Source organism: Arachis duranensis, chromosome 3 (assembly GCF_000817695.3).
Source record: "Arachis duranensis cultivar V14167 chromosome 3, aradu.V14167.gnm2.J7QH, whole genome shotgun sequence".
NCBI lineage: Eukaryota > Viridiplantae > Streptophyta > Magnoliopsida > Fabales > Fabaceae > Arachis > Arachis duranensis.
Genome location: NC_029774.3, coordinates 134,285,227 through 134,299,317, shown reverse-complemented (window position 1 = coordinate 134,299,317; position 14,091 = coordinate 134,285,227). Strand labels below are relative to the sequence as shown.

General features: G+C 34.5%; 2 protein-coding genes and 5 non-coding genes across 7 annotated transcripts; 1 reads left to right on the top strand and 6 right to left on the bottom strand.

Moving 5' to 3' along the window:
- Nucleotides 1-1,724: 1,724 nt before the first annotated feature.
- LOC107482260 (uncharacterized) lies at nt 1,725-4,120 on the top strand. The gene has a single exon (XM_016102700.3). It carries the CDS (start codon nt 2,120-2,122, stop codon nt 3,914-3,916), a length of 1,797 nt encoding a protein of 598 aa, XP_015958186.1. The 5' UTR covers nt 1,725-2,119; the 3' UTR covers nt 3,917-4,120.
- A 1,181-nt stretch (nt 4,121-5,301) lies between these two features.
- Nucleotides 5,302-7,197, bottom strand: LOC107482261 (60S ribosomal protein L32-1). Its single transcript, XM_016102701.3, has 3 exons — nt 7,020-7,197; nt 5,635-5,816; nt 5,302-5,551 (listed from the first exon to the last, which is right to left on the bottom strand). The coding sequence occupies exons 1-3, from the start codon at nt 7,107-7,109 to the stop codon at nt 5,422-5,424; spliced, it is 402 nt and encodes a 133-aa protein (XP_015958187.1). The 5' UTR covers nt 7,110-7,197; the 3' UTR covers nt 5,302-5,421.
- On the bottom strand, nt 5,924-6,009 carry LOC127745935 (small nucleolar RNA Z196/R39/R59 family). Its single transcript, XR_008007559.1, has one exon. It is a non-coding gene; the product is annotated as a small nucleolar RNA Z196/R39/R59 family (small nucleolar RNA).
- Nucleotides 6,326-6,402, bottom strand: LOC127745934 (small nucleolar RNA Z195/SNORD33/SNORD32 family). The gene has a single exon (XR_008007558.1). It is a non-coding gene; the product is annotated as a small nucleolar RNA Z195/SNORD33/SNORD32 family (small nucleolar RNA).
- Nucleotides 6,530-6,609, bottom strand: LOC127745974 (small nucleolar RNA U31b). Its single transcript, XR_008007598.1, has one exon. It is a non-coding gene; the product is annotated as a small nucleolar RNA U31b (small nucleolar RNA).
- On the bottom strand, nt 6,701-6,777 carry LOC127745975 (small nucleolar RNA U31b). Its single transcript, XR_008007599.1, has one exon. It is a non-coding gene; the product is annotated as a small nucleolar RNA U31b (small nucleolar RNA).
- On the bottom strand, nt 6,869-6,954 carry LOC127745973 (small nucleolar RNA U31b). The gene has a single exon (XR_008007597.1). It is a non-coding gene; the product is annotated as a small nucleolar RNA U31b (small nucleolar RNA).
- Nucleotides 7,198-14,091: the final 6,894 nt, after the last annotated feature.

Here is a 14,091-nt window from a genome sequence, read left to right as displayed (position 1 = left end):
AAAAAATTAACTCGAAAAAAGATTTTTTTTAGAAGCTCACCCAAACAAGCTCTATTTCAGATGTTTAAATATAGGTGGAAACTCACCTGCAGTGACTGCAGGTGAAGTTGCTTCCGGATCGTTGACACGTGTTACGTTTAAAAAAAAATCAATTTATTTTATACAAATGGTTTATTTAAAAAAACCGGTTTAAATAGATCAAATAACTACTTTTAAAATAATTTAAATTTTTACTGTATGTTATTCCTAAATTCCTAACAGATGAATTTGATATGTTCTTTTTCTTCATTCATATTGACCCATTTTTCTTTAAATTTATCTGAAACTTTTTTTTATTTAATTTTTGTCAAATATATGTATACAAATTGTTTGAAAAAGTAAAATTTATTATTCTGAAAAAGAAACAAAATTTATGGTTTTTTTATAGGAATGACATAAATGATATCATCTGGCTTTTTTTGTGTCTCTGTTTCTATTTTCTTGATGAGTTTTGTTTTGTTTTCCATAACTTACATTTTCAGTTGCTTTTAAATTAAGCAGTAAACAGATTTTAAATTAAGTTGTAAAAATATGTTCAATTGCAAATTTATCGTTAAATTAAATTTTATGGTAATCAATCAATTAACTTTTATTTTACTAATAAACTATTTTCATGCAAATTATTGTTGATTTTTCGATATTATTCTATAAATAAATTATTTTTTTAAGATAATAAGACTATAATTTACTTGTCTAGAAATTATGATTTCACTGTCATACACGTTTTTGTGTTTTTACTTATCAACTAGAATTTATTTTTTAATGAAATTAGAATTTATTTTCAATAAAACAAAAGTATCTAATCAAAATATTAATTTGGTCTCCTTAAATAATTGAACATAATATTATTAATTTTGTCTACAACAAAAATTTTTAATAAATTTTTTTAAAATAAAATTGATTCAAAAATAGAGAAAAAAAAGAACAACTAATGAAAATATTTATTTTGACATTGCCATCAAAAATAGGATAGCCATAGAAAAAATTCAACCAAATAAAAAGGACCTAACTCATACAATTAAACTACCATCATATCATCACAATAAACTATAACATCACCAACTAAAGAGACATATAATAAATATGAAAGATATCATGCCAAAATTTTAACAATGCTCATGCTATCAACTAGTCTACGTTATACCATAATTACATTTTTATCTTCCATCACATGAAATTGCCATGAATTATCTTGGCATTTATGATCCTGAACATCAAAATGGTGTGATGACATAAATATGTACGTATTTATTAAATAATTTTCATCATTCACGGAGGAATGAATAAAAACATAAATTAAGAAATACATTTGAAACAATAAATTTGATTAAGAAATATAAATAAAAGGAACATACCTAATTGAAAGTTTCATATTAGTTCTGAAAAGGAATTGAAAGAGAACGAATTTTACGTGCGAAACGAAGAAGGAGGGAATAAAAGTAACTGCTTTGTCTAATTCAAACCGGTTTTTTTAAATAAATTATTTATATAAAATAAACCGATTTTTTTTAAACCATATAGTAACACGTGTCAGCCATCCAGAAGCAACTTCACCTGCAGTCGACTGCAGGTGAGTTTTTGCCTTAAATATATCATATCTAACAATTCTCGATTAATAATTTCACATCAAAATAATTGCATGAAAGTTTTAGAGAAAACAATAATCGTAGGTAGGTTGGAAAGGTTGTAAGAATATGATAGAAGATGTAGGCCAAGAGAAGTATTTAGATTAGAGAAAACAATAAAAGAGACGGCGACAACATACTTACAACTGTAAATTCGTTGGCTACAAACGAAGACCGACATACCGAAGAAGAAGAATATGGCAACCACAGAATCGAACTCTTGAATCTTGATCCTCAGAGAGTCAAACTGTATCCGCTGCTATGACAGTAGGAGTAAGTAGAAAGTAAGTAGTAATAAAAAAGATTAGATTAATGAGCAATCAGAGAGTTAAGTGAGTAATCACGCTCAACAGATCCTACTCATCTGAACCACCTTCCTTCCACACTACGCATTGCCGTATCGATTTCTCTTCTTTGAACCCACCCCGCACCACAACTCAGATCTCACAAACACAATGAAGGACTCACACTCACACCCAAGCAGCTCCGCCGCCGCCGCCACCACGGCAGCGGAGCCAATAGCACAGAACATGATAAAGCTCATAAGCAACCTCTGTTTCTCTGTCTTCGTTTTCTCGGTCCTAATCTTCACCGTCATTGCCATTACCTACCAGCCACCAGACCCATGGCTCCAATCAGCGCCAGCACTCACTACTCTCTTCACCCAATCAGAAAATGCCACGTTTCACATCGACACTTCCATCATCAAAACCGGCGAGGATATTTCCCCTTCGCCACAGGATCCACCGCTTCCCTTTCCTTCACAATCGGCCGCCGCACCTGCCGTCACGGAGGCCGTCATCGAGAAGGCCGAGGAGCGGATCGCAAATTTAACCCCGCCGTTAGCTTCCCCTGCCGACTCTGATGACGCCGTCGGTGTCGTCCGCGGACCCTGCGCCGACGCAGCCGCCGCCGGAACCCTAAACTGCTCCGATCCTCGCGTCTTGATTGCAGTCGAGAGGTTTAACCTAAGGACGTTCAAGTCGATCGCGTTCTTTGATTACCAGACGCCGGTGAACGGCTCTACAGCCGACGAGTGCGACGTCGCGTGGCGGTTCCGGAACAAGAGGGAGAAGTCGTGGCGGAAGTACCGTGACTTCCGGCGGTTCAAGCTCCAGCTCACCGACGATTGTAAGTACAAGGTGGTGCACGCCGGCCGATGGCATTCAGGTAGCAATGCGCGGAGGAACCCGGCGCTCCGTCCGCGAAATGAAGGTGCTCGCAGTGGTGCCAACGGTAAGGGTAAGGCTTTGCCAAAAATTTCAAACCGTGATGATGAGATTAATGATACTATTCCTACTTTGGGATCCGCAATTAACTTTAGGAATGGCAAGTATCTGTATTATTCAAGGGGTGGGGATTATTGCAAAGGGATGAACCATTATATGTGGAGTTTCTTGTGTGGATTGGGTGAGGCTATGTTTTTGAATAGGACTTTTGTGATGGATTTGAGTGTTTGCTTAGCTGCAACATATAATCCTAGCCATAAGGATGAGGAAGGGAAGGATTTTCGGTATTATTTCGATTTCGAGCATCTGAAGGAGGTGGCTTCCATTGTGGAGGAAGGTGAGTTCGTGAGAGATTGGAAGAAGTGGGATAAGACCCATTTGAAGAGGAACAAGGTTCCTGTTAGGAAGGTGGTGACACACAAGGTGACTCCCATGCAGCTTAAGAAGGACAAGAGCACCATCATTTGGAGGCAGTTTGATGCGCCGGAGCCGGAGAATTACTGGTATAGAGTCTGCGAAGGCGAGGCTGCAAAGTATATTCAGAGGCCCTGGCATGCTTTGTGGAAGTCCAAGAGGTTGATGAATATTGTTACAGAGATTAGTGGAAGGATGGACTGGGATTTTGATGCAGTCCATGTGGTTCGAGGGGAGAAAGCTCAGAACAAGGAGCTGTGGCCTCATTTAGATTACGACACATCGCCGGATGTTCTTGTTGAGAAGCTGAAAGGAATGATCCAACCTCAGAGGAATTTGTATATTGCCACCAATGAGCCTTTCTACAATTACTTCGACAAGTTGAGACCCAACTACAAGGTCCATTTGCTTGATGATTATAAGGAACTGTGGGGAACTACGAGTGAGTGGTACAACGAAACCACGCTTCTCAACAATGGAAAACCCGTCGAGTTCGATGGATACATGAGAGCTGCAGTCGATACAGAAGTCTTTTATCGTGGTAAGACACACGTAGAGACATTCTATAATTTGACTAAAGATTGCAAGGACGGCGTAAATACATGCTGATCATGTTGATGCTCATGGTTTCAATGTTTATTGGGAATTTTTATAGTTGAATCAGGTCTAGTCAGTTTCAGATTCATACCATTGGGGTAAATCGAGCTTCTTGTTGCACTTGCTTGTTCTTTTATTGTATTCTAATGATGATTGATGATTTTGTGAGTTGCCATGATGTTATACAAGTACAACTATGGGATCTCCCCTTCTCTCTTCCTCTTCGTTAGAATGTTTTCTTATAGATTGAGACGTCTCTATATTGAAACTTAAGAAGGGCTTCAAGTCTAAATTAGCTCATGCAACATTTGTCCAAGGCGTTTAAGATTCTATTTGATACTTATGTTTTAGCACATTATGGACTTTATAGCCAAACTTAATCTACTAGCTCAGCAAAGCCCTGTAGTCTTTTTCTGAAATTTAACTACCCGTCTTGCTGTGTGCAACTGTGCATTTCAATCATCATTTACTTGTCTTGACACCGTTTCAGTAAGCCAATAACAGATCTCTTGGACAGCAGGGGATTGCAATTTTATGGCAAACCAGTACCTTCCATGTCTTCGTCCATTGTTGATTATACTTTGCTGTCGTTCGTATACCTCTACGCTCTAGGATGGGTTTCATTTTAAAACGACACCATTTTTTACCTTACTACTGGGTGTCCTACCATCTGCGTTTTGTGTTAATAACTGTTTGTCTTCACATACTGTTCATTCTCATTGATTTATTCCAGTCTAAACAAAACACGGCCAGCTTCCATGGTCCAAGTAAGATAACCTTATGACTGGGAGTTACAAGGATGAGCACGTTCATGTTCAGTGTTTAGCAAAACATGGAACCTAGGAATTCATGATGCTCTAATGGAATTTTGCCTTCCGCCGAGTTGACTCACTTTAAAAAGGAGGAATTACTTAATTGTTACACTACTATGCAGTCCATTTTTGTTAGGATCTCATGCACACTCGTGTTGGGACTTGGGAGTCCTTTTAAGTTTTAAGTTGCAAAATAACATTTCCAGTAGCATATTCCATTTGTGCACCAAGAAGCTAGCAAGTAATGATCGCAGGATTTAACGTTGGAATGTCTTTCTCACATAATCAACATGCAGTTGTTAAATAAAATCAATCAGATATCGAAAATGCAGGAAAGATTGAGTCTATGGTAGTCTTATAATCATCCGCTTTGGTTTCTCTGTAATTTGATTCATACCGAGTCTATGGTAGTCTTATAAAAACTACAGAATCATACTGATTTTAGTAGTTATCATTTATTCCTAACTAATTACAAGTGAGTAATTTCTTTAGCATTCCGTCTTAATTATAGAATAAATCACCTCATTAGCCGAGAAAAATGGATATGATTTCCCGTGACAAAAGAAACAATTTGAGATGACAAGATAAACAAAATGCGAAATAACATCTTTAATTGTATACCATGTTACAAATTGTTTTGAACAAATAAAAATACCGGTCAAAAACCTAAAGAACACAAATACATAAAAGACATTAATTGAATGTCTACTCGTCCTCCTGGCTGCGTAGCCTGGCAGTCTTGTTTGTCACTACCACATCAAGCTGGGCAGCTCTCTCCACTATATCCTTCCTCTTCCTTGTTGATACATTGTGTGCAATCTCTGCACAGTAGGTCCTGAAATCATAGAATACCTTATTTCAATAATCCATTCAGATTATTCAGTTAACACACTAAAATAAGTTTGTTAAATGACGAACCTGTTGTGCATCATGAGCAGTTCCAAGTCCTTAACATTGTGAACAACAAATTTCTTGAAACCATTAGGGAGATAGTGTCGGGTCTTCTTGTCAGACCCGTAACCAATATTTGGCATCAACGTGCATCCCTTAAACTTTCTCCTCACACGAGAATCAATACCCTTGGGTCTGCGCCAGTTTTCCTGTTTAACACAATACAAGAAAAATTTATCTTAAAAACATTGGAAACCAATCACAACCTATCAATCTATTGACTACACAGAAAACCAGGAATGGAGAACATCTTTACTGCAATCTCAGTCGAAAGATGGTGATAATTTGGATATTAATCACAGATGATCATAATTTTGGGAAAAAGATGCATCATTGATTGCAGAAAGGAAACATTAATCAATGTAAAATCTAACAATTTATTTTGTTTTAGGAAAGGATTTTATTGCAAAAGGGATGAATTACATATTTAAGTGAATTCAAGATGTAAACAGGAAAATAGTAACAGAAGGCTTATTATTAACAAAAGCCAGCTGTGTCGCAGGCCTGTAAAAATTTCTATATGCCCTTAAAACGAAACATCCAGGTACAGGCATAGACTCAGGACATTAGATACCACGGGCATGAACACATCAATATCAAACCACTGATACAAAACAAAAGAAACAATTACACAAAAGTAAGGACTTGAATCAATTGTATGAGATCAGATGGTAGTGCATGTTTTGAATCATCATTCTATTACAGAATAGGTGGATAAGCATCCTCATATCTCATCAACATTGTTATTCTCATGAAAAGGGGCATTACAGTGAGTTCAAACATAAAAGCACAGATACATGGAAAAAAAACAATGACTTGAAAAATGTAAGACACTGAGGTCCATTTATAAACATGGATAAAGGGATCAGGAAATTAATCTCTCACCAGGTAGCACACCAAAGGAGCAAGTAAGACTGGGTGTCATAAATTATCATCAAATCCCAATATACAAAACATGATTAAACAAGTTCAAAATTTAAACAAAAAAAAAACACAAATAGTTCAGATCTTAGAATGTGAAAGACTATAAATGGGATCAGATAGTCAGAGGGTCACCATGCATCAAAATAGATGGTAAGACTGGGTGTCAACAAGTTTATCGTCACATCCCATTTGCAGTATAAATTATATAAGACAAGAACAAATCATCAATATTGAAACAAAAATAATAATTTTTTTAAAAAATTTCAAATTAAGAAAAGGATCAGATAAGAATGTCAATCACCACCTTACACCTTGTATAGGTGCAAATTAAGACTGGGGCGACAAAATACTATCATCATATCCTTTCATGAATCAAATCAAATTACACAAATTTCAAGATTTGAGGCGCGCGAGAAAAAAGCTTATACCTTAACGGAGATCTTGCGGTCGCTCTGGGGCCTCTTGAACTTCTTGACCCTCTTCTTCACGATCTTCTTCGAAAGCAACGGCAACGCCATTTTTGATTCGGGACTCGGGAGGCTCCGATGGCTGAGATTTATGAGAGAACGCACACAACTATTTATAAGTGCGGGTATGCTGCTAGGGTTTGCTGTTTTTTGCAGCAGCTGCTAGGGTTTTAGATGGCAGTGTAAATGGGCTTGGGCTTGAGCTTTGTCTTGGTCAATAGTGAAGCCTTGGACCAAGTAAAGCTACAATCCAGCAGATTCTTTAGCATGAGCCCTGTTTAATTTTTACTATTTCACTCAAAGAAGAAACTATAAAAATAAATAAATGAATATATTTATATACTTCATACATACATGGCTCATTTTTTTACATATGAAAATAATTATCGTGTAACTTAATAAAATAAAAATGTATAAAATATTTATACTACAATGATATCAGTAAAAATCAAAGATTGAATTTTGCTTTTTCACTTTTTTTTTCCTTAAAACACCCAAAAAAGTAGGTTGTATTTTTCATTTTTAACCTTTTTTTTTAATGTAAACAAAATGTATCTTGCGTTTTAATTTTTTTTTTGAAAAATCAAAATGTAGGTTGTGTTTTAAATGTGCGAAAATTTTTTATTAAAGGCTGAAAAACGTAAGTTACGTTTTGTACAAAAAAAAAATAATCGAGAGCCTTGTCTATAGATATTAAAGCAAATTCATCCGTGATTCATACCTTACTTCCACTCTTATTCCTCTTTATTTTATATCTTTTATACTTGTGATTTTTTTTATATTTAGTTGTGTCCAAAAAGTTGGGTTGAGTAAAGTTGAAGTTCTAAAAAGTATTATAAATTTGCGAGTTTATTATAACGGTGAGATTATACCAAACACACAAGAAGAAGTAATTTTTGTTTGTGGATGTTCGTTTTTCTTTGCTATTTCACGCACCATAAATTTTGTAGTGTTATAAAATGGTCTTTATGAAAACATATAAAGTCATTTTAAAGAGGGTGAGCAACATTTTATACAAGAATTATGTACAAGTATTTGATAGGCTAATATGATTTCAAATAATGTCCATCACTGACGACATTTGTATGCAGCAGATGTTCTATATTTATCAACAAACCTAATTTCACGTGCCGATGATATATTAATCCTTTTGCAGGGGTGTCAAATTGGCTAGCCCAACCCATTTAGCCTTGACCCATTTAAGCATGCTTCATTCACGGGCCATAATTTTTCGCCATTTATGGTTAGTCCAATGAGTTAAACGGACTGGCTCTGTTTACCCTTTTATTTTATTTTTTAAAAAATATTTTGACAAAAAATATCATTTTTAGGTCAAAATTTTAAATAAACAGTATTTTTTATTTGATGGGTCAAATCAGGAAAAATATCAGTTTAAAATGCTACTCTTTTTAAAAAATATATAAAAAATAAACGGACCACCTATTTAGGCCAACTCGTTACTTTTTTGGGTTAATCGGGCTCAACCGTTTAGCCCGAAATTTAAACGGATTTAATTTTAGAAACAAAATCCGCCCATTTAAATGAATAAACGAGCTAGTCCGATGAATTTAACCCATTTTAACAGTCTTATCTTTTTGTCTCTTTTTTATCGAAAATATGGAGGTTCGAATTTGCGATTTTTTAAGTGATTATAAAAAAATTATGTCATTTAAATTATAACTCATTGACCTATTTTTTTGTCTCCTTAATCTTTCTTTTTTATGAAAAAAAATTAAAATAAAATCTAATAGCATATTAATATACTCTCAACCTGACTTTTTATTAAGAAATGTATACTTTTTTTATATAACAAAATTACTTAAGTTAGACTTTATGTTAACTCCTATTTAAATAAATGTATGCTTCTGGTAAAATTAGCTATTCGTGAGTTTTGGTTTTATAAACTTTTGATGAAAATATTTTTATAAAAAATTAAATTATACTTTAATTTTTAAGAATTAAATTTTATATTAGTTCTTAAATTCGCACTCAAATATTAAACTGGTTCTTAAAATTAATAATTATTTAAAATTATTCTTAAAATTATATTTTAAGACTCACAATAATTTTTAAGACACTATATGTCAATTACATGTCATTAGAAAATTGAATTAAACTGAGTCCTACCATATTGATACTGTAATGATTAGTTGATGTGGTGAAAGAAATTTTATTTTTACAATTTGATTCCTTTTTTGTTCTTTTAAAATATTAATCCCTAAATTATCTTTACTATCTATAAACATTCTTTTATGTTCTCTTAGTTGCATGTATCGCCATACTCTCTTACTACTACTTTTTGGATTCACTCTCTGCAATTTCGCCCTCCGCCTATCACCTTTTTAGGCTCCCACCACACTATTGCTCACCAGATCATCGCCATCTCCGATGTCCACTTGAACGCTCACATCCACGATTGGTACTTCCTCTTCCAGTTCAACTTCTCTGACTTTGCCGACGACTTCTCCCTCCTTCAGTAACAGTTCAAGAAGCTCACACTCTTCTTAGACACTAACACCAACACCTTCTCTCTTTTAGACAATTTTTTCACGTGTCTCGTCGAGACTCGGCACATTCTTGCGGAGCCCGAAGACGCCAAATGTGGGACATTTTTTGGACAGTGTCTTCTTACGACTAAAAAATGATATCAGTTAATGTTGATTAATATCTAGTTTGAATTTCTTCATGTGATTGCACATGATAAAAATCAAAGATACAAAAAAGGAAAAATTGTGTTTGAGAGATATAGGTCAAATGCAAATTTTATATTTTATAACTTCAACTTTAATTAGCTAATATCTGTTATTGCATATAATAGATAGAGGATTGATGATGATGTTGGGGAAGAATTGAATCTGGATGTTTAGGCTGATTCAAGTGATTCAGAAAATTCTTAGCAAGTTGCTTTTTGTTTATCATATATCCAAATAAAAATATATTTAAATCATGATAAATAATGATAAGTAGTATATCTACTAAAAAAAATGTAAAATTTACCTGTATTAAAAATAATGCAGGAATAAAAGAGAAGGTTATTGAATTTTAATATTAATTTTTCAATGAAGTTGGTACATATAATAAGAATAATGCTCTACAACTAAATTAATTATCTAATTAAGTTCAATAAAGTTGGTATAATTTAATTAACATCCACATGTTATTATCTCTAGTTGTCTTTTGACTAAACTATCATTATATGTAGCTGTCTTTTGATAACTTCTTTCTTTGTCAATTTTGTTTTCTTTATTTATTTATTTTCTTGTTTTTTCTACTCGTGATGTTGCTGCTTCTTCTTCTTATTTTCTTTTTTCCTCATCTTTCTTTTTCATTATTTTCGTTGTCACCACCACCACGCTACCACCTCCATCTCCTTCTCCTACTCATTCTTTTCTCATTTGATTTTCTTCGTCCTTCTTTCTTTTCCACATCCTCCTCCATAATCATTATTATTATTATTATTATTATTATTATTATTATTATTATTATTATTGTCATCATCGTCATTTTCTTTTTATATGTATAACAGTTCAAATCTAGAATGTACCGAAATTTTTTAATGACGACGACACACAAATAAACACCGAAATTAAATTCATAATACATCGAAATTAAATTTAAAATGTACCGAAATTACTAAATGATAACTCAAAACTTCTCCTCCTCCTCCTCCTCATATTTTTTCTCATCTTTCTCCTTCATTATCGTTGTTGTCACCACTACCTCTATCTTTTTCTTCTTCTCCTCCTCCTCCTCCTTTTCTCATTTGAATTTTTTCTATCTCCTCTTCCTCCTACGTCATCATTATTATCATCGTTATCATTATCTTCTTTTTATATCTATAATAGTTCAAATCTAAAATGCACCGAAATTTCTTAATGACGACGATACACAAACAAACTCAGTTTAAAACCAGTTAAGATTAGAATGCACTGAACTCAAAACTCCTCCTCTTTCTTCTTCATCATTATCATCATCTTTTTCTTCTTTTCTTGTTCATCATCTTCTTATTTTACCTTCTCATTCTTCTTCTGGCTTTATTCTTTTAACAAAAATAAAAAAATTCAAATAAAGAAGAAGAAGAAACCCATAATGCTGCAAAATCACTAGGAAGAGAAGGAGGAAAAAAATGCAGCAACAACAACAGAAATAAACGAACGAAGATGAGAAGGAAACATACGAAGAAGAAGAAGAAGGAACGCGAAAAAGAAGGAAGAGAAATGTGAAGAAAAAGGAAAAAAGAAGGAAGAGGAAGAGGAGAGGAACGCGAGAACATTCACGTAGTTGGAGATTCACACCCTTACTAATAAAAGTAATTTTTATTGAATGTAGACTAACTTAGTTGAACTCCGTTACCAAAAAGACTAACTTGGTTGAACTTTTCCAACGAATGCGACGTTGCGCCGCCCCTTAGTTGTTGTTCTTCTAATAGCTCTGCTAACTTTTGTTATACTCTTGCTCTAGTTTAAACTTTGGAACCAGTGTAGGGAGAAAGAAGGATGGTGATGATCGCACTGATAATAGTAGTTAAACATGAGAGTGGTGGTAAAATTTGGAATTGAAAAAGTGATGATAGAGAGTAAAATTAAAAATTAGAGTTAAGTTAAATTAGAGGATAATTTAAAAATTTTATTTAATTTTTTACGATCTGCATAATTTTATCTGTAAAAATATATTTTTTATAAGTATAAAGTTAATTTTAATTTTTTTATAGTTAATTTTATCTGCATTTAAATTTTTGATAATTAAAAATAACTATTTACTCATAATATAATAGACATCAAATATTATATAATAAATATGAGTAATACTATAGGGAAAAATTTTGTTGTCAACCAAATTAAGTGAGTTGAACATCAACAAAAATAATTCCCATCACTTTTATACACTCACTCACCTAAATTTTATTGTTAAATTTAATTAGACTTAATTCACATGATATTTTTTTTGGTGACTAAATAGAAAAGAAAGAAAAAAGAGACAAAACCAAATTAATTGGCTAGGGTCATATCTAAATCTATTAGATGTTGAAGCTCACTCCATGGTTGGCTCCAATTCGAGTGAATGTCCGCGACAGAAGCAGCTGCTTTAGCCATACAATCTGCAACACTATTTGCAGTCCTCTGAATTAAAAGAATAGAGACTCTCCAATTCCAATTCATAACCTCCTGAATATGCTTTGCCAAATCCCATTCCGGAATATCCTTACTAAGCATTCTTTGGTTTACCAAGAAAAGAGCTTCTAAACAGTCTGTTTCACAAATAACCTCACGAAATCCACTCTCCCAAGCAAGAAGTAAACCTCTCCAAATTGCATACAATTCAGCAAAAAGAACACTGCACACTTCGACTTTTCCAGTGCAACCTTTCAACCAACATCCATCAGGATTGCGAATAATACAACCAAAACCAGCATAGCCAGAAGGAGCAAACCAACTAGCATCACAATTCAATTTAACAGAATGAACTGGAGGTGGAACCCAATGCAAACAAAGTGAAGGAGGAGACAGAGATTGATGCATAGCAAAAATAGTGTGAAACTCCCTTACTGAACTACGAATCAAACTCACCACTTTACTAGCACTCCATGAATCATCTATATTAAATAAGTCATGATTCCTGCTTCTCCAAATCCACCAGATGGTCGAAAAGAAAAGAAAAACATCTCCACTCCTTGCACCTCTGTAGAGCCAATCATGTAAATTCGAGTTATCTGAATACAAGCCTAAAAGGGTCCAGACCTCCTTGGCACTAGGGCACTCCCGAAGACAATGAAGAGTGGATTCAGAACCATTCTGACACCGATGACAGGTGCTAGATAAAGCTAAACCACGACCCAAACGAAACTCTGCTGTAGGAATAGCATTATGGAGACTGAGCCAAATCAAGAACTTATACTTCTCAGGAATATGCAGACGCCATACCCACAACCAATTATCATGCTCATTCCAGTCAAACTTTCTTTTGGCTAGCCAACTGTACCCACTCCTAGTTGAGTAGAGTCTAGAAGATGCCACACCCCACGACTAACCCGAACTCTCTCCAGCATTCAAATCCGGATTATAAGCATTCAAACGCTGTTTGACATCTTCTGGAATGATAGAGAAAATATCATGGAGATTCCATTGACCATCTTTCCAAACGTCTCTAATAGTTAAATCAGAGTCAGATATATGTACAAAAGGGACATCTTGAGCAATTGGACCCTCAATACTCCAATTGTCAAACCAAAAAGATTGATCAAGTGACCCAACGCACCAAGAGAAGGCATCTTTAAGAGCACCAAAAGCCTTTGAGATACTCTTCCAAACATGAGAAGCATTGCAAGGGACAGGGCCATCTAAAACTCCCTCATTCCTCAGATACTTCGCCTTCAATAGAGCAACCCAAGCCTTGTCCTGACAATGAAAAAGTTGCCACACCAATTTACCAAGTAAAGATATATTAACACACGCAGGGTCTCTAACACCCAGGCCACCAAATTTCTTTGGAGTGATAACGGTCCTCCAATTAACAAGAGAAAGACATGTACCATCAACTTGACCCTTCCAAAGGAACTGTCTCATCATAGAAACAATTTATCGCAAACCCAATTTGGAAAAAAAGATACCTGCATATGATAGACAGGAATGGATGCTGCAACATAATTGATCAGGCAAAGTCTCCCTGCTTTATTTAGAAGCCTTCCTTTCCAATTAGCTAATCTTCCCCTCACCTTTTCAATCACCGAATGAAAAGAAGCCCTACTGGTACGGGAATGATTAAGGTTAACTCCAATATATCTTCCTAAGTCCATAGCAAAACGTATTGAAGAAACACTAGTAAAAATATCTCTTCTACGAGCAGTCACATTTTTAGAACAAAAAGCTTTAGAGTTTTCAAGATTCACTTTCATGCCAAACGCCTTGCAAAAAATGTTAAGAGAATGCATGACCATTTGGACTTGACTCTTTGTAGCCTGACAGAAAAGTAAGAGATCATCTGCAAACATCAAATGAGAAAATTTTGGGCCACCCCTAGTGACAGAAACTAGTTT

Excerpts from the sequence above, each read along its gene's own strand:
- LOC107482260 (XM_016102700.3), top strand. The coding sequence starts at position 2,120 with ATGAAGGACTCACACTCACACCCAAGCAGCTCCGCCGCCGCCGCCACC.
- LOC107482261 (XM_016102701.3), bottom strand. The coding sequence starts at position 7,109 with ATGGCGTTGCCGTTGCTTTCGAAGAAGATCGTGAAGAAGAGGGTCAAG. Across the intron at positions 5,817-7,019 it reads ACCGCAAGATCTCCGTTAAG|GAAAACTGGCGCAGACCCAA; the intron begins GTATAAGCTTTT and ends TGTGTTAAACAG. Across the intron at positions 5,552-5,634 it reads CTGCTCATGATGCACAACAG|GACCTACTGTGCAGAGATTG; the intron begins GTTCGTCATTTA and ends CTATGATTTCAG.